General features: G+C 37.6%; 1 protein-coding gene across 4 annotated transcripts in view; it reads right to left on the reverse strand.

The window, feature by feature from the left end:
* Grid2 (glutamate ionotropic receptor delta type subunit 2) overlaps positions 1–19639 on the reverse strand; it is a 1411364-nt gene that overhangs the window by 21225 nt on the left and 1370500 nt on the right. For 2 of the 4 annotated variants that reach the window (XM_005337550.5, XM_040293078.2), the window contains exons 15-16: positions 18223–18463; positions 13026–15531 (exon numbers count right to left, since the gene is read on the reverse strand). In XM_005337550.5, the coding sequence (XP_005337607.1) occupies positions 15109–15531; positions 18223–18463 (664 nt within the window). In that variant the 3' untranslated portion in view covers positions 13026–15108. Of the gene's footprint in view, positions 1–13025; positions 15532–18222; positions 18464–19639 lie in introns of those variants that run through there. The other 2 variants (XM_021734724.3, XM_078021917.1) reach the window with 1 other exon arrangement.

Below are 19639 nucleotides of genomic sequence, written 5' to 3' on the forward strand. Positions count from 1 at the left end.
TAAATCAAGCTAATAAGCTTACCCTTTATTTCACATACTTATCATTGTCATGTGCTGAGAACCAAGACTCTTATTGTCTTCTTGTCCTGAGACTGTAATACTCAATGTTTTGCCTAGACCCTGGTTTCACATTTCAACATCCTGCTCGGTATATTCACTTGGATATTTTACTTTCATTCAAAAATGATATTTACTTTCATTCTAAAATGATATTTCTAATGATATTTCATTTTTCACTCCACATACAAAATGTTTTCTGAGTCTGTGTTCCTTTGGATATCCTACCCTGAGTCTCTGCCATCATGTTTTAGTCTTTGTTTGCTATAGCCAAACCAGCATTAATAATACACATATGTGTTTCTCTTGAACTTGACCTCATCATGATGGACCTTGTTAATCAATCATGACTTTTGATAATTCAAAAATTGTAATTAATGACCTTTTCAGGGTGTGGTGACATTTACCTGTAATTTCTGGGACTTTGGGGAGGCTGAGGCAGGAGAATTGCAAGTTTGAGGGCAGCCTAAGTAACTTAGCGAAACCTTGTCACAAAATAAAAAAAAATAAAAAAGGACTGGGGATGAGCTCAGTGGTAAATGCCCCTAGATTAAAGCTCCAGTATCAAAATAATAATAGTAATAATAATAACAACAACAATAAACATCTTCATAGATCAGATACTGAGACACTGTTTTCAGCATTAAGCAAAGAGTAAAGAACAAAACAGTGACACCCCTCCCACCACCACACACAATTTGCTTATATTATGGTGGAAGGAGAAAGACAATAATAAGTAACGAAATGATGCAGTAGAAGGTAATGTGTTATGAAAAAGAATTGAACCATGTAAAAGGAAATGGGTCATGTTTGGGAAGTGTCTTGAATTTAAATGGGCAAGACAGAGCAGGGCTCACACCTTGAATTTCGATATGATGAGTCTATTTAATGCTGTGCTTTAAACAGAACCTGTTTATCATGTTTCATCCAAGCAGTCACCAATTCTGTTTTCTCCGAATGCGCTTTTGTTTCTATTTCTATTGTTATTGTCTTTTTTTTAAAAAATTTTTATTAGTTGCTCAAAACATTACAATGATCTTGTCTTAATTAACCTGTTTCTTTATGTTTAGACTGTCACAAATCTTCCTAACAGGTCTTTAAGACTGAGCAGATGCTTATCAAAACTGTTTTGATAGGGCCGAATGAGAAGCCAATAGCATGTGAGTGGAAGGAATGTGTGTTAGTTTTAGGTCTGATTCATTAAAAACACTGCAATCCTCTATGTTTTCTTCTATAATCCCCCTACCTTATCTGATAGTTGAATGCAAAAAAACCCATCAGAGGACAAAAAAATCCTAGGGCATAACAAAGCCACTAGATAAAAGAACCAGGTTCTGAATCACTACATGGAAGCTGACCCTTTATGTTTATGTGGATGAAAAAATAATATACTAGATTAAGCCACTGGTATTTGCTGGAGGACAGGATGACACATTTTAAAATAGCAGATCGTGTCATTTACACTGATATGGCCTCTCTACTTCATATACCATTTGAGACACTGCATTAAAATTAATTTTTGTTTAGTGCCACTTTAGTTACTCTTTTTTATTTTTCATACTATGCTAAATCTACAACTCTTTGTTAAACCCAACTCTGTCTTTAAATAGAAGCTGCTGGGGGTGGGTGAAAAACATTTCAACTTGTATACATCTGGCCATGCTAAGGTTATGGCCTCCAGCTTCAGCGAGCCCTCCAACTATACACCAGTCCTACTGAGTTGCTCTAGGGATGTCGCTGTAGGTAGTCCTCCCATTCTTTATTCTTCTAAAATTGTTGACCATTTCCTCCACCAGTGATTTGCTTCCCCAACTTGAGGAAAACAGAACCCAATAGAGCTCTTATTAATTATCCTGCTATGAAACTTAGAAATTTACTTGCATGTATACACAATAAAATATGTGTACCTTGTACCTTCTATTGAAGACTAATTATGCCATGGATCCTACTCTTTTTATTATTTCAATACCCTACTTATCGATTGCATTTTCAGTCTTTACCTCACTAGTGATTCCTCTTTATTTGCATTTAAATACCATCAAGTCTCTCCTGCCTTAGACATAACAAATATACACTCTCCTGAGACCCCATTTTCTCTTGCAATAGGAGGCCCTTTCTCTTCTTTCCTCCATCACCATCTTCCCTGGAAGAGCAGCACCTATACCTTACCACTTACTCTTCCAAGCAGTCTGCCCTCTGTCTCCACTGTCCTGAACACTGGTCGTGCCAAGATGCAGAGGAACTTCGTGTTGCTAATTATAATGGGTAGTTCATTCTCTGAGTAGCATTTGACAATTTTGTGGCCACTCTCCATTGAACTCTTCTCTTTCTTTGACTTCTGATACCACTCACTTCTATGGCTTTCTTCCCAGTTCTCTTTTATGAAGTCTTTTTTTTTTTTTTAAAAAAAAACATATCTCTGTCCTTTGATCAAATGTTGATCTTCCTCTGTGTTCAAGTCTCAGAACTTCTTTCTGTTCAACAGATCCACATATTCTCTGGATGATACCTCCCATGACTTCAGTTATGTCTATGCCTAAGTCCAGACCAGGCCGCATTCCCACCATGACACTTTTCAGCTCTCTCCAGAGTCTTTCTACCTTCTTCCTTCCTAGTTGCTACTCCTGGGACCTAGAACTGTACCTTGTTGCTTACTTTCTGTCTCTCTTAGGTCTCATCTCACTTTTAAACTCCCACCTGGGGCAGCCAGAATGGTCCTTTAAAACAGGAACACCATTAGGTCACTACTTTAAACTCCTCAGTGGCTTCCTAGTGATGCCTGAAACTTTATTCCTTAAAAATACAAATGCTTGAATGTGGTTTATGAAGCATTTCAAGGCCTGCTCCCTACCTCTTTCTATTATTCTCGTGGCACTTTTCTTTCAGTCTAAGTTCCAGCTCAGCTTGACATTTTTTCAGTCCCTGGAACAAATCTTGCCCTCTGGCTTCAGATCTTTGCACACGCTGGTCTGTTGGTGGGAACCACCCCTGTTTCCTTTGCCTGGCTAACTCTCAATAATCCCATAGGTCTCATTTGGAATTCCATCTCCTAGGGAGCTTTTCCTGGCCCTGTTCTGGGTTGCAAATCACCTTTCATTTCCATTTCAGAATTACTTATCCCAATTTATTGTCCGTACCTGTTAAACTGTGTGTCTTCCTAGCAAACGGTAAACACCATCACATTTCTAACATTCATAGCTATTCAGAAACTAGAATTGTCTGTGAAAAGACGGACACTAAAACCTTTGGTAGGCGTTGACTTTGATTTTTATAGTTTTGTCATGTTATGTCCTTACTACTCTTCGTGGGCCATGTTTCAGTCAAACTATTTGATCTTTCTCAAATATGCTCCATGCTTTCCTCTTCTGTGACTTGGATTGTATCTTTTTCTTTGCCTAAAAAAGTCCTTCTCTACTCTACACCTGTGGAAATTATATTCTTGTTTTTAAAGCCCTGTTCCAAAATTATCTTCTCCACAAAGATGTTTTATCACCCCAGGAGAAGAGAATTCTTTCTCTGAATTGTCAAAATACTCTGGACTATTTTTAAATACTGATCATTTATCATCTTAAATGGTAGTTATATCTGTATTTCAGTAAAAGGGTACCTTGAAAGATATCACTCTCTCTTCTCTGAATTCCTATAAGATGTCACTTTTATGGAACACATATGTCTTAGCCTGTTGCTATACATGCACATGACATATTTTCATAATAGCCTTGAAAGTCTTTGCATATTTACCTGGTGTTTGTGTGTGTGTGTGTGTGTGTGTGTGTGTGTGTGTGTGTGTGTGTGTCTAGGACTCTCAAAATATAAAATAAATTATTGACTGCATTAACAAACCAGTTCTTCCTCCATATCTTCTGTCTATCTCCATGGGACCTCCATTTTTAATCCAAATAGCCTTCTTTTCTGTTCCCTACTTTTCAATTGTATTTTCCCATTTCCTTTTTGTGTGTTGCATTTACAATCTACATTCATATCATTAATTGTGAAAATCCTACCTCCTTGGCTCAAATGCTGCCTCTCTGTGATGGCTGACTTAGTGCTTCCTGCCAGGAACACTCTTAAGATGTCTCAGCTAAGGTCCTTGCTCCTCAGTTAGTAGACCATGGAAATAATATGGTCAAAATTAAATCACAGAGTGACATCACCTGAACAATACTTTGGTAAGAGTATCCAGTAAATGTCTAGGTGAGGTGTGAGCTGGGAGTGGGAAGCTTAGGAAATCTCCTGCAGTAGCTCCAAGCAGAGCTTAACATAGGCTTAACCTTGACTTGTAGAAGTAGGGCTGGAAAAGGGTGTTCAGGTGTCAGGGCATGATACAAGTGGACTCAGTAGGCACTAGTGTTTTTTAATATTTCCATTAAGAAAGGGGAAGAAAGGTTGCTGGCACCACTAGCACAGAAAGGAACCAGCAGTTTTGCTGGCATCTGAGCAGTCTCTGTGGTTGAAGCCAATCTGGCAGGGTACTTTCTGAATCAGTGTACTTTTTCATATGCTACTACAATGCACATATCAAGTATGTTCATCTTTTATGAAATTTTATTCACTACTTATTAGTTTCTGCGTTAAAAAATATACTCAACTGGTGAGGACCGGTTGGTTTTTATGCATTGTACAGTGTACACAGCCCCTTACAGAGTGAGGGACTATGAAAGGGTCACTTATTGCCCATCTCTTTTTGATTGCAGGAGCAGCCAGTTGAGGTAAAAGAGCATGGATTTCCAAGTTAGAGAGGTGCGGGTTTCAATTTTGCTTTGGTCACCTAATAATTATATGGTCTTGGTCAAATGACCTAACTTTCCAGAGTTTTATGTTTTGTTGTATTTTATATCTGTTTGATTCGCATCAACAACAGCAAATCTAGAGAATTATTTTGAGAATCAAGTGAAAAACATACATAGTGCCTAGCATTGTGCTGGATGTGGTCAATGTGCCCTCCTTCCCCATGGTTGCTATACTTAGAACATACATATTGTCCTGCAAGGAACAGGAATTGAAGCAGAAGTTACCCACTTCCTTCTTCAGATGAGAATGGATTAAACTTCCATACATAAGAAATATTATTAGATGAGGGTACATGCTCTGTACCTTTTATTAATTGCAATTCAGAAATATGTGCCTCCATAACTACTGAAAAATTCTCATTGTACATTCATTCAACACAACTGCATACCTAATTTGTGTACTATTCTTTTGGGAGAAGGATGTAGGGGTGTGTGTGTGTGTATCTCAAGGTTTATATGCTAAAAATAAGGTTTTGGAGGCAGAGTAAATTTCAAGGAATTATATTCTCAAACAATTTGAAAAGCAGATTTTTACCAAAGTTATTTTATTCTATTTATTTTTTGGTGCCAGGGATTGAACCCAGAGGTACTTAACCACAGAGCCACATCCCCAGTCCTTTTTTTGGTTTTGAGATAAGAGCTCACTAAGTTGCTGAGGCTGCTTTTGAAGGTGTGCTCCTCTGCCTCAGTATCCTGAATTGCTGGGATTACAGACATGTGTCACCACGCCCAGTAACCAAAGTGATTTAAAATTCTTAAAGACATACACCATCTATCTTGTTTTATATTTGTTTTATCACATCTTTTTATGAGAATGGGGGAATCATCTTGACCTCTTGAAAGTCAACCATTGTAATGACTGCAAGTTGAGAAGTAAAGCCAGCAGACAAGATTTAGGACAAAATCCAAATCTGTTGTCTTGGTACTACCTGCTTGGTGAAAGTTCACCTCTTAAACTCTGAGGGCAGGACATGTAACAAGTGGCATTTCAGATCAAACTTTGGTCTCCTGTAAATACTTTGAACTGTGTTAACAGATGTTTTCTGAACTCTCAAGTTGAAATAGTCTCAGAACTCAAAGCATGTAACTGTTTCAGCATGGTTGCCTGATTTGATTTGTTGTACCAAGTATGCTGGCTTGTACACTGCAGGGGGTTGTAATGTCTGCTATAACTTTATTTCCTTTCACAACACATGTCTGTATTTGGATATGTCTCTAGTTCCTATTTAGGGATGGCTGCTCTATGTTTCTAGTGACTCTAATACAAGGGGACCTCGCTCTCATTCTTCCTCTCTTTAGGGGGTACTGGAGATACCAGAAAACTTCAAGGCCCAGTTGTAAGCTTTGAGTTATTGTCACCATTTCAAAAGACAGTTTGGTCTACTCTTGGTTCCACTATGTAGGAAACATGATAAGTGTTTTGTGGAAAAATGGATGAGGCTTGTTTTGTAGTATTAAACAAACAAACAAACAAACAAAAACAAAAACAAAAAACCCCAAAAAACTAACAGAGAGCAACTTTCAACATAAGACAAAGACCAAATATAAGGAAGAATAATCTAGGAATTAGACAATGAAAATTTAAAGGCTCTCATGGGCTGCCTCGGGAAACTTGTGAGTTGCAGTGTTGGCCATTTATCAACAATGCATTATCCCAAGGGTGAAGGGAGTCTTAACTGGAAGTTGAATGTGTGAAGAGGTGGAAGCAGAGTAGCTCTAACAAGCCCAGAGCGTCTCACTTTAGCCCAGCAACATCCCTCTAAATTCCAAGAAAAACCCTTAGGAACTTGGGGGGTGCTATGTAGACACCATGGACGCTGACTGATCCCTTAGTTCCCCTCCACCTGTTTAGAATCCATACAATCCATCATTCATGCCCCCAGTGAAAGAAAAGAAAAAAGCAGTTCTTTATTCTGTTTCTTAAACCTTCCAGCTTGAGGAAAAAGAACACACCAGATATTCTTCTGATTTTGCTAATTTTCATTATAATTATTTTTATTATTCTTTAGTTGTAGATGGACACAATACTTTTATTTATTTATTTTTATGTGGTGCTAAGGATCAAACCCAGTGCCTCACTCAGGCTAGACAAGTGCTCTACCACTGAGCTATAGCCGCAGCCCCTTATTTTTACATTTTAGCATCTGAATTTGAAAATCAGCCATCTCTAGTTTGTTTTTCCATCTCATGCTATATATTCAATGAATCTTCAAATTCTCTGGATTCTTCCTTCAAAGTTTATCTGCCCTCTGTATCTTCTTTCTTTTTTTTAAACTAAGACGTTCAGCTCATACCTGAACTGCTTCAAAAATCTTTCAGTTGGCCTCTTCTCCCTTCCATTTGATAAATTCCTACCAGTTTAATCTTCCTAAACAACATTCTAAGAACATGTTTCTATTTTGGTCAAAAACCTTCACTGGCTCCTCACTCCCCCCAGTGGAGATCTCCACACACCCCATGGTTAGGAGCCTGTGACCACCACCCCTGTTTCCATCTCTCTCTGACAATTCAAGGACTGAAATTCAAATTGCCAGCAAAGGGCACCACCATACCATTCTTCAGTCGAATGTCACCTGAGGAGTGAGACCTCCTCTGACCACTTTATTTAAAATAGCAAGTCCCCATTTCCACCTTGGCCTTCCAGCTCTCCTTTTGTTTGCTTGGTTTTTCTCTACTGCCCTTATCCTCTAATAGACTAATGTTTTACTTATTTATCTTATTGTCTGTCTCCTCCATCCCCCATTAATTGTAAACTTCTGGGGGGCAGAGGTTTCTCGTTTATTTATTTATTTATTTATTTGTTGTTGTTGTTGTAGTCAAACACAATAACTTTTTTTGTATATGCTGGTGAGGAGCTAGGCAAGCGCTCTACTGCAAAGCCACAACCCCAGCACTCCCAGTGTTTTTTTTTTTTTTAAACTGGTGTTTTTCCAACATGTAGAATAGTGTCTAATACATAGTAGGACCCCCATGAACCTCTGTTGAGTGTGTGAAAGCTGAATGAAGGGGACATGATGTGTTCTCAGGAGCCCAGCCTTTAGGTGTTCCACAACCTCCACAGGCTGTACCTTTGGGTGCTCCCTGATATGAAGTCATATTCCAAACGTTGATGTTTACTGCCCCTCTGAACATTTCTTCCTGTCCTCGAGCATTTTATTGCATGTAGTAGATTATTCTTCTCCTCTTTGCATACTCTCAGTAATTCTGCGAATCCATGAAAAGGTAGCCAACGGGTACCTTTTTCTTTTCCCCTTCTCAAAGAATATTTCTCTATACCACTAATATAACAGATATATCCTTTATCATGATAGAATGTATATTCATGTCTGTTGATGTTATTTATGCATAAATTTTTATTTCACTTTTCAAATGTTTATTATTTTTTTTTATTTCCCCAACTTTGGAAGTTCCTGGGGACACACTAGGAGAGAGAGATACACAGGTGGAATTCCAGCCCTGGGGTCTACTTTGCTACCTCGAGAAATGAGGGGATGAATACCTCAGACCCTGGAACCTCTGGTGGCCTGGAAGTGTGTCTTGGCACACCAGTTAGGAAAGCTCTGCTCTATGATGCCACATTCATAGTAGGTGCTCAGAAAGTATTTGTCAAGGGACAGATTGATCACATGTGATTGTTTTGTTGCTAATATATTCTCTCTCCCTGCAGACTTACTTTATGTGTACATACTAATACTTGTAAAAAAAAGAGAGACAAAAATCTTTATTATGAAGAAATAAAACTTCATTTGATGATGATGACCATTTAAGAGTTAATTAAAATTCAATTGTTGATGGTTGATTGTTGGACACACCAGACACTTTGGAGACTGTACTTGTGAGCAGTGTTTGCACATGTGTTGCTCAGTTTGTGAATGGTCTTTTAACCGTGACATTTTCATGGAGAAATCTGAGTGGGTGAGCAATAAACACACTTTAAAATGCTTAGTCATACAGAACTGAATCTGGGAGTCCCAATTATGTGTTCTATCTTGCTGTGCAGCTTAGTTGTTTCTAATTTTTATTTTAAGCACGTTAATTCTGAAAAAAGCATTGTACTCATTGGAAAACATTGTGTGCGAATGTAGTTCTGTGTTAGATATTCAGTGTCAAAGATATCGGGGAAGTTATCACGCTGCTGTAATGCATTGAACAACTAACCTTCAAAGCTTTTTAAAATAGTACCTAGAGGAGCACTTGAGCTTATTATTACTCAATAACCATTATTAGCATGAAAAAGTCAAATGAGATATGCTGAACTCCATTTTCATATTCATTTTGTGTTTTTATTTCTAACAACAAATTTTATAGCCAACTCTTGTGAACAGGTGTTAATAGAAGGCTAGAATTAATTTTAAGGTCAGTTTTAATATAATTCTGAAAATGAATTAAATATTAACCATCATATACTTATTCACTGAGTCTGAGATAGATACTGGTATCCCTTGCTCCAGGAAGTAGTTGTGATCCTGAAAGTGTTCTGAATTTAAATTTTTACAAATTGAACTTTGTTTTATTATATATTAGAAGAACTAGCTCTTTAAGGCCTCCCGTTATTAATCTTTTGCACAGTGAATAGGCAAGCTGTAAATACTTACTTTTCAATTTCAGGATTTCTTTGCATATGCATGTCTGTGTGAGCTTAAAAAATAATAGTGATGTCTAATTTAAACAACAACAAAAAATAGAAATAGCCACTGAAGTAGCTATTTAATTTCTAAAGCAACTACCTTCCAAAGTGTTTTCAGCAGCACCAATTTAAAAATGCAGTATAATAATTTTAAAATTGAAGTTTGTCTTCTATTCACATTTCAAATCTTCGACAAAGTATTTATTAAAAGCCATATTTTCATCTAGTCTCTCATTCTGTATTGTTCTTTTGATTTTTGTGACATATGTTTCTCCTTCTAAAGCAGCTGTTATAAAAGCTTAATTAGTTTTTAATTAATGAGCATTAATGTTGTCTTGACAGTTTTGGAAATTTCTGATCACATCATGGATAGTTTGAGACCTTTGAAATGTACTGTCAGTTCCAAGGTGGGAAGCTAGGAGATTTCTTCAAAAGGAAGCCAGGTTCTCATGCCTCACAAAGGCTACACAGCCACATGGATGGCATAAGTTCAGGAATGTGTCCAAATACCATTGCCAGTTTCTCTTCTCCACTCTGAAGAAATTAGAAATTCTGGGAAATGTATAACAGTAGTTAAAAGGTAATACTTTCTCCTAAATTGTGTGGAAGCCATGATGGAGACTTCAGATAGGGAAAATGCACTCAAATTTGAGCGATTTTTGTGTTGCCATCAATATTATGTGGAAACAAAGCATATGAATATTATAAAAAAATGGGAATCTGGAAAATTCAGGTGTGGAAATGAGAGAGAGCAGTTTCCATTCCTTGTGGTGGGTGGAAGGCATCATGTGACCATTCCATACCTCTCTGCAGCCCTATACAATAGAGCAAAGCCATGAAGTTTCTAGTCTTCTGGAGGCACAGTGGGTGGGAAGTTGTGGTCACAGTGGGCAGCCTGGGGCCCATTTCACATTCATTGGCTCCTAGGCTGCACTGCATCCCGTGTCTTAGAAAGGACAGAAAAGGCAGCCAGGAAGCTTAGTTGCAACATGAAAAAGAGCCCTAATAAGATTGTTCAGTTCCTTTGAAGCAAGGAGTTTGAAACACTACAAAGCTCTAACTCTCCTGACTAATTAGATCTGCAGGGATAGAAAATGAGTTAATGTGGCATTGTTCTGACACAGACACCTGCGGGGAAGTGCCAGTCTGAATGGTGTGCAGGTATTGGTAAGGATACAGGGTTAGGTAGTAGCTGGCCTGTGGCTTATGGCAGTTTTCACATTTCTGAAACTTTGGACTCTTCGCCTGGCATCTGGGGAAATTTCCAGGTCTTCTTTGTGGAGATGGTCTGAACCTAGGAAGCCCACTCAGCTGCCTCTTGCTCTGCTCGTGAGAACTATTAGGATGGATTGCTCTTGTCAGTTGGACAGTCCAGGTCCCGAAAGGACTGTACTGGTTTGGGGGGACTCAACATGTCACCCCAGATGGTCTCTAAGGTGGCTTCCATATTCTGCGTGTGGGTAAGGGGCAAGGACAGAGCAAAGAGGTGGGACACATCCAAACCCAGAGCTGAGCACAGGCATTCCTTCATGCCACCCTTGACTGCAGAGCCCAGGGGCAGTCACCCAGCCGGCTCTCTGGAGACACGGATCTAGCTCAATCCATACAATGTAACACAAGCTCTAGCTCTAATTTCAGTGTCCAGAAAGTCATTTCAATCTAGGGAGCTCAGACATACTACCTCATAGCAGGGTGTCTAAAAATATTTATTGAGAAGATATCTGTTAAAATTTGTTGAGATGATAATTATGGCAATAATTGTTATCCATTTATTAATATCATGGCCACAAGGGTTGGTTATAGGATTTGATATAGAAATAAAAATACTCTAGAAGGAAGCCCAGTTTTAGTGAGTGCACTGTATTTTTATCAATCATCACGAGGCGTACACTTAAGGAGAAAACACATGTTTACCAGTACATAAACTCTTAGCTCTGCTTTAGTTAACTGTACTCATAATCCAGAGGGCTTTTCACCGGAAAATTTGGATTATAAAATAGTGAAAATCTGTTATTCAATTGTGTGGCTTAGAAGGTATTCATGTAGGGTAAATGGATCTTCTCAACTTTTTAAAATTCTTTTTAATTGATGAAGCAAAGTACCATTCAGCAAAGTCTATTTTTAAAAGCATTTATTTGGGTGACAGTCAATCCCAAACTAAAGAATATGGAAAAAAATGATAACAATTAAGAAAACAAAAAAATTGCCTGTAGGTTAATATATATAGGAAGAAAGGAGGTCTTAACGATTGTTATGCATGTATGATTAAAGCAAAACCTGTGTATAAGTTCTGATGTAAAAATGACAACCAGGTATCTTAATGACTCACTGATGGAATAAACTGGACATCTTAGTGGGTATTTGTCTTGTATTGAAATAACACGCTGGTCTAAGTGGTCAAGCCCCCACAAACTATGGCTGGAGGAACTGGTACTATAGAATCAGGATCCAGCTTTAGTTCTGCCAGGAGCATTGACCTTGGGTAAATAACATGAGTGCTTGCTTCCCCATCTGCAAAAGGACCAGTTGAATCAGATGATCTTTGTGGTCCCAAATGAGCAAGGAAAGATCCTAGAGATTTGCAGCCTAGGATGGTGAGAGAAGCAAATGGAAACATTTTATCTAGCCAACTCTACATTCAAAGTCCACAAAGACCCCTGTGAAGATAACTGAAGCACGAGAGAGTTAAATAGAAAAAAGGTTCAGTTTCAAGTCTTGGATTATCAAAAATGTGGACAAGTCAAATCTTAGCATAGTAGGTTCCCTTATTCATATAATAAAGGAGGCAGTCTGGACCTCACCTCAAAATTTCCTCCTAGTTTCAATGGTTAAAAAACTATTTTTGAAGGAATTTTAGACAGCAGGTTTTAATCCAAATAATATTTATACCCATTGAGTGAGTTAAAAGCTAAAAGAATTTAAAAAATGTTGTTGAATGTAGCAAAGAATACTGCATCAGAAATAATCTTAGTCTGAATGATTTTCTAGATTAAAAGATTCAGTGTGATGAATCTTTCTCTAACAGCAAAGAAATTTTTTAATAGAGAAGATCTCCTTAATTTTCTTTCTTTCTTTTTTTTTTGATATAACAACAACAAAAAAGAGAAGGTATTATGTAGGGTAAATGGATCTTCTCAACTTTTTTTTTCTTTTTAATTGATGAAGCAAAGTACCATTCAGCAAAGTCTATTTTAAAAAGTATTTATTTGGTTGACAGTCAATCCTGCTATTATTATAATGGTTGCATTGTTTCTGTGAACTAGGATAAATCTCTCCCCCCAAAAAGTGCTCATAGAGATATCCAGGAAGAAAGGTAAATATATTGTTGGTTCAAATTGTCCCCAATAGCAGAAATGCAGTCTGTCATTGGTTTAAGACAGCCTTTAGTATGGATTTTAGAAAGCCACTCACTTTGGTAATAGTTCTGTTAGTAACTTAGTGTGTTTTATGCTTTAATTAACTCAAGACAAGTTTTTTTGGAAAAATTCAGCTCAATCAGAAAGAAAGTAAGCATTTTCAAATCTTACAGTTAAGACTTCAATAGTATGAGAGCAAGTTTAGAAAACATTTTTATTAGACAAATTATGTAGACAAATTATACACAGAAAGCTCTGCCACTCATAACTGAGGCCTCCAAAAATGTTTTGTGTATTTGTATAATAGGCAATACATCAAAATAAGCCTATTTTAAATATTGTACATGGTTAACAGTTTGTTGATAGCTAAAATCACTGCAACATCTGGTATGTCCCTATATAGCTCATTGTAAAGATTTTTTTTTGTTTTGTTTTAAAATCAGAATTGTGAATGAGATCATGAATGTTACAAGGGAAAGCAAGTTGTGCATGCACTTAGGTACTTGTTACCCTGGAAACAAATGGTTTTTGCATGATAAGAAATTTCTCTGCCTTACACAGTAGACAATATTTGAAGATTTAGTACAAAAACAGTGACAGTACAAGGTGCTCCCCAGAACAGAATTAGCATCAAAATATAATATGCCTTAAGAATATACCTCTTAATTTCTCCTAAAGCAAATCACATAGGTTGATTCCTATCTCGATCCTAGCCATGGAGTGAATTAGCTTAAAATAAGTGCATGGCTGTGTAAAAACACAGGATAAGTTCTTGCTGCCTACTTACCACATTTTAATTTAAGGATTACAAATGAAGTTCTTTCTACATTTTCTAACAGATAAGAATGCTACTTGAAAAGGGTTGTGCCCAAAGAGGCACTGCTTTTGCTGTTGTCCTTCTATACACTTGGCACTAATGTTAAAAAATACATAACTCCTCCAAATGGAACTGAACGTATAAAGGGGTAAAGATGAGAGCCCAGCGTGGTAATTACGTTTTTTTTCTTTAGGGTAATGGATGACATAATTAAGGCCACATCAATACTTCTGAAGGGCTCCCATTCCTCCCCAACTACTGTTGTTATGTTGATTGGCTTCCTGCTTTGGAAGAGGATTTTTAACCTTTTATGATCTATGCTTAGACTCCTATGGAGCTCTAGGTACTGTAGTGGATATGATTCAGCTAATAGCATTTTCCATTTAGATAATTAATTAAAAGTAAAATTATCAAGGTTAGCTTTATACACTGCTGAATAACAAATGCAAAACCTATTCAAATGAATTACATCTAGGAACAAATATTAAGTCGCCCTGGATGCTTTAATAACAAAAGTATAAAATATTCTCTGTTGGCAAACAATGCGAGTCAGAATAACATTAAAGCAACCTGCCTTTTCTAACTGAAAAGACCTCCCGCACTATACATAGTTCCTGTATACAATACTTTTTTTTTTAAACTAAAGCTTTATTAAATGAATTGCAATAGCAATGGCTGCCTTTTTATATATATACACATTATATAGGTGCATATATATGTATATATATATATGAGATACTAAGTTATTTAACACAATAGAGGCTTCTGCCATATGATAAAGTTTACTGTACATAAGAAAAAACTTTTGATACTGTACAATCACATAAAGGTCATATGCACTGTTGCAGTGCAAGAGTAGTTTTAACTGTAGTCTTGACTGGCATATTAATGGCTTTTTGTAATCCTACAAAATTGCATTCTGATATTGTGTGGCCTGAATGGTCTTGAAATTGTTTTATAAACACTGCAGGGATTGCCTTTGGTCCACAGTTAAAGGACACTCAACAGCAGTGGAGCATTATATGGATGCAGCAGAAGAATGTAAAAAGACTGAAGTTATTGCAATTATATTTTTAAAAATAGAGAAATGTTATGTTAGAGGCCTTGATGTAAAATTAAACCTGCATATACTTTTAGTATACTCAGTGCACATTTCCTAAACTTGAAGTACAGTATATGAAAAGCAGACTAATAGGATCCTAGAATACTATATTCTGGGGGAACAAGTTGAGTAATGAAAAAAAAATGGAGGGAAATATACGAGAAGAGAGCGGGGGAGAAAGAGAAATAAACAGGGAGAGAAAAGAAGGAGAAGGTGGGAAGAAAGAACTAGAATCATTACTAATAATCCTGATTTTTTTTTTTTTTTAAAGTTACATCCATGTTAGTCCCACAATATTACAGTTGCTCCTTGCAACGGGAGTCCTAAAGAAGAAACAGTGAAGAGATTTTGTTTGATGCTCATATGGAGGTGCCTCGGTCTGGATCATTACCCAGATTGAGCCCCAGGGTAGGAGTCGGTTGATAAGGAATAGATGACATTGTTTTTATAGGACTCCTGAAAAAGCCCCCATTAGGTGCCCTGTGCCTAAAAGGGCCAGTTCGGTGCTCAGGCACGTTGCCAAAAGCGAAACCAGAGGCAGCTTTAGCTGACAGTGTGCGGCTAAGAGTCTGGATCTGCTCTGGGATAAAGGTTGTTGTGGTGATATGAGTGTTCCTGAAATCACTGATTTGCTCCAGTGCTTGTCGTGTTGGCAAAGTGTCAATGTCCAGAGGGGTCAAGTCAATTGACGAGGTGGAAAACTGTTTATGGGGGCTGTCGTCATCTGTGCACAAGCTATTTACACGTCTATGGAGGTGCTCCAGGTCAATTTCCTTGTCATCCTGGAGATGAAGAAAAAGAAAATAAGGTTCTCATCAGTACTAGCTTCCATGGTTAAAAAAAAAAAAATAAATAAATAAAGAAAAGAAAAGAAAGAAAGAAAAGGAAAAAGTAGTTCAGCAAACATGTAATTAACTGAACTTTGGGGTTTATTCATTTAACAAATATTTATTGAGCACCTAATATGAGTCAGGCACTGTGCTTATTAGCTTCTGGGAATACCAATATGATTCTGAGATAAAAAAATATATATATTTTTTTCCAGTGAAAAGTCTAAAATGAGCATACACCACATGCAACTAGAAAGACCAGAGAGTTGTAGAAGAGTGATTACCATTCTATATAAGACAGGCCCGGCAAAACCGTATGAAGGAAAAGTATGGTTTTGGCAACTCCCTCCAACCCCCTCCACCTCTTCTTTATACACAGTTCCTCTCTTTTCAGTGTCTCATTCCAAATTGGATTTTTGATCCTTTCCACCATCTAGTTCTAACCTTAAATTTTCATTCTTAGAGAAAAGGGATATGATGTGCTATTTCATACTAAAGTATTAATGACTATTAAAGTGTTATTTCTTGTAGGCCAGCGATATGTAAGATTTTTTTTTTTTTTTAGACAGAGAAAAAGAGAACCAATTTCTAATTGAGATTTCATTTACTTAAGGTATCTAGCATACGAATCAGGCAATATGGTGAGGTCAGCAGGATGTTTAGAGACCTCTTCAAGTCAGGACATGGGAATGATAGATAGTTTTAATTTAGGGTCAGTTTTATGGTACATGGCTCTAAACCAAGGATGCTTTTAAGCTATGCTAATGATTTTTTATAAGAAGGCACTTAATAAACAAAAATGAAGTAAAACCTCAGATTTTTAAAGATGAAACCTCTCTTAAATCCCTTAGTATTTTCATTAAATGTGAGTATTAAAACCCAATATTTGAAAAAGTAGAGCTATCAAGAAGGAAAATTGTCCATGTTATCACTCTTATTTATAGCCAAGCTCAACAAATTAAATTTGTGAGGGTTTAAAAATATCTATTAATCACAAAAGGAGAAAATATTTGTTCCTAGGATTTGGATTAGCTGTCACGAGTTAGAATGGGGTCTGAATTTTGTTTTTTTTCATCATGCTGTTATGGCGCTCCTCAGTGAAAAATATTTTGATGTGCATCACTGTTTTTCCTTCTTCTTTCTCATTTTAAAATCCAATAAAAATATCCATTAATGCAATATTATCACTGAGACTTTAGAGGGTTGAGACATATAATTTTATGGTTCCCACAGCAACTGTAATATAGTCATCCATCAACAGATATAATAATGCAAAAATTTAATATCACATATAGTAATTCAAAATATAAGGAGCTTGGGGAGTCCTTAATTTTTAGATTTTTGAGAATATGAAGTCTCAGCTATAATGCTGCATTAATGTGGTCTTTTGCATTGAATCAACGTCAACAGAGATACCAGAAGCTTATTCCACAAAGAAAACACTACAATCAAAGCTGATTAATTTTTAACTCGCTCTCCACTTATTTAGAACGGATGATCACACAGGTAGCAAGCTAAGATTTATTTTGGCTGAGCCAAGCTTTTCCTTGAAATGATGCTGATCAATTTTTCACATAAGGTGGTAAAGATAGAGTCCTTAGACTACTTTAGAAAACAGCCTGCTTGAAATAATACATTAATGTGTAAAAATCTGTATAAAAAACAGAAGTCATTTTAATCTGTGCATCAAAGCAAATCCTCTCAGGATTTGCTCCAGTCCTCAGTTAGCCAAGTTCTAGTTAAAGAAAGTTTAAAATTTTCCTTTGAAACTCTTCACCAGATCAAATCGTAAAAGAAATTCAGGTTGTCTTCCATTTCAATTTCTGAAATTTTAGTGAATGTAATTTCATTTTTTTTTAAATTCACCTTTTGGTCCAATTGAAACAACATAAATGAATCAAATAGTTTATTTTAACTTTATATTTTCACTGGTAACTTACAAACCCCATAATTTGTAAGGAAAACGAGGCACGTGGTACTTTAAAAGAGACAGTATGTGTAACTCTGCAATTATTCTTTTGTATATCTAGAAAAATTTAATATGGCCCTGGAACTAAGATGGCTCAGGAGAAAATGAGAAAAAGAGAATTGTGGATGATTCCTTGATTATATCTGGCAAGCTTGGGGTCATGAAAGAACCCAAATCACAGGACAACCCTACAGATCTACCTGTAACAGGTCACCAGTGGGGATGAGAAAATTCTGATTATTTTTCACTATAGCATCGCACTTTTCAGGCCTAGTCTTAGAAACCCAAATAAGTAATTTATCTACAAGTTAAAGAACTAATTTAAATAAAATGAAATGGTGAGCATCATTATAAATTGGTCCAGGAAATCACTAAACCTTTAAAAAAATCACTGAATTAAAGTCTATCCTGAGATTGAGGAACATTTTAAAGGGCCTCATGACACAGGCTTTGTCAGTCTTTGAGATACTATAGTCTGCTCTGCACTTATCTGCTAGGGCCTAAAATGGAAATTAGGAGTGGCCTTATCCATTTCTCCATTCACTCAAATTTATTTTCCATCTTCCAAGAAAGAAATGACCGCCCCCAATTCATTATCCTTTTCCCCATGGCCAGCCTGCCTGGAGGGACGGCCTGGTTGTGGGTTCAAGTCAGAGCCGGAGCTCGTCAAGTACCTCTTTGGACGGGACCCGGGAGCCTTTCCTCTTGCTCCACCAGGTCTCCAGCATGGCTATGAAGCAGGACAGGACGATCCCCGCAGCCAGGATGCAGAAGACCCCCGCGAAGCTCTTTATGTCCAGGGCGCCTCCTTTCTGCTTTGTGTCCACTGAGGAGTACAGGTCACACTGGCCATTCTTAGGCCACCATTTGTGCTTCAAGATGTCCATGTCGCCACTCTGCTGAAGTTCCAGGATCCTTGGGGGTCAAGAACACAACCCATGTTATTGCAGACATAGTTGTTGCCTTCTCCATGACAGCTCTGATTTCCACCCGACCTCTAAAGGATGGTGGCTGCGGGTGGACAGGATTCTACAGATCAGCTTATAGGGTGGACTATGAGGAAACTAACCATGATGGCTCTGGTTCTAGAGATGAGGTTGTGCTGCGGGACTTTTTCCCCCATCTTCACCCCTTCCTCCCATCTCCATCCTCCCTCCTTTCCTCCTTCTTTGGGTTTTATTATAACTAAATACTCCTGTCCCTGGTTTGGTGCAGTGGCTTTCTACAATTCCATTTCAGAGGCCCTGTTTTGATGTGGTTTCAAGCTGCTGCAATTCTGTGTGCCTTTCCTACACACAGAAGGATCCTCTAGATCTTAATGCTTTTATGAAGAACGTTTTGCTGCTTTGAGCAAGATGCTGGCGTAATGTCGCCCGGCATATGCTACACACATAGAAATTCAATTAAAAAGACTTCTATTATTTAACACAGTGTGCAAGAAAGCCTTGGGACAAGTTTGAAGTTGATAAAATACATCATTTTTTGTTTTTTCACACAACTGATCTAGTTTTCCTTTTAATGCCAAAGGGGAAGAAATTTCACCTTGGAGAACAAGAAGAAAAGCTGACTAGAGGCATTCAGAAGTAGTTCAATTCAAATAAGAAATGCCCTTCTTCTTCATCTTTTCTCTCCACATTCTGGGAGTAACTGCAAAGACTGCAGCTTTTTGAAGTGTGATTCTCATTGAGAAATTAGTCTCAATTCTGAATATTCTTTGGGCTCTATCTAACACCTGCCTGGCCTGCCCCTCCTCCAGCGATGCCCCTCCTCAGAGGCCCAGGTTATATACGGTCCAGAGTGCACACATCCTCAGGGTTCTCTGGAATTTTCTGGCCTAATAGCTCAGTGGTCTTTCAGTTCTATTCCCAGGGATGTCCTCCTGAGAGTAGATCTTATTGTCACAAGGGTACCAAAGACATACGTGGTAGTGTTAGAGGGAGCACAGAGCATGGATGTGCAAGCTCAGGTACACACAGCTTTGAGCAGGGGAACCTTCCTATGCAGGACACGGCTGGGGGTGGGAAGAGAGGGACCCAGAGGCCATCTCCTTGTGCTCCTGTGTCCTACATTTGTAATCTCATCCTGGGTCTT

Source organism: Ictidomys tridecemlineatus, chromosome 9 (assembly GCF_052094955.1).
Source record: "Ictidomys tridecemlineatus isolate mIctTri1 chromosome 9, mIctTri1.hap1, whole genome shotgun sequence".
NCBI lineage: Eukaryota > Metazoa > Chordata > Mammalia > Rodentia > Sciuridae > Ictidomys > Ictidomys tridecemlineatus.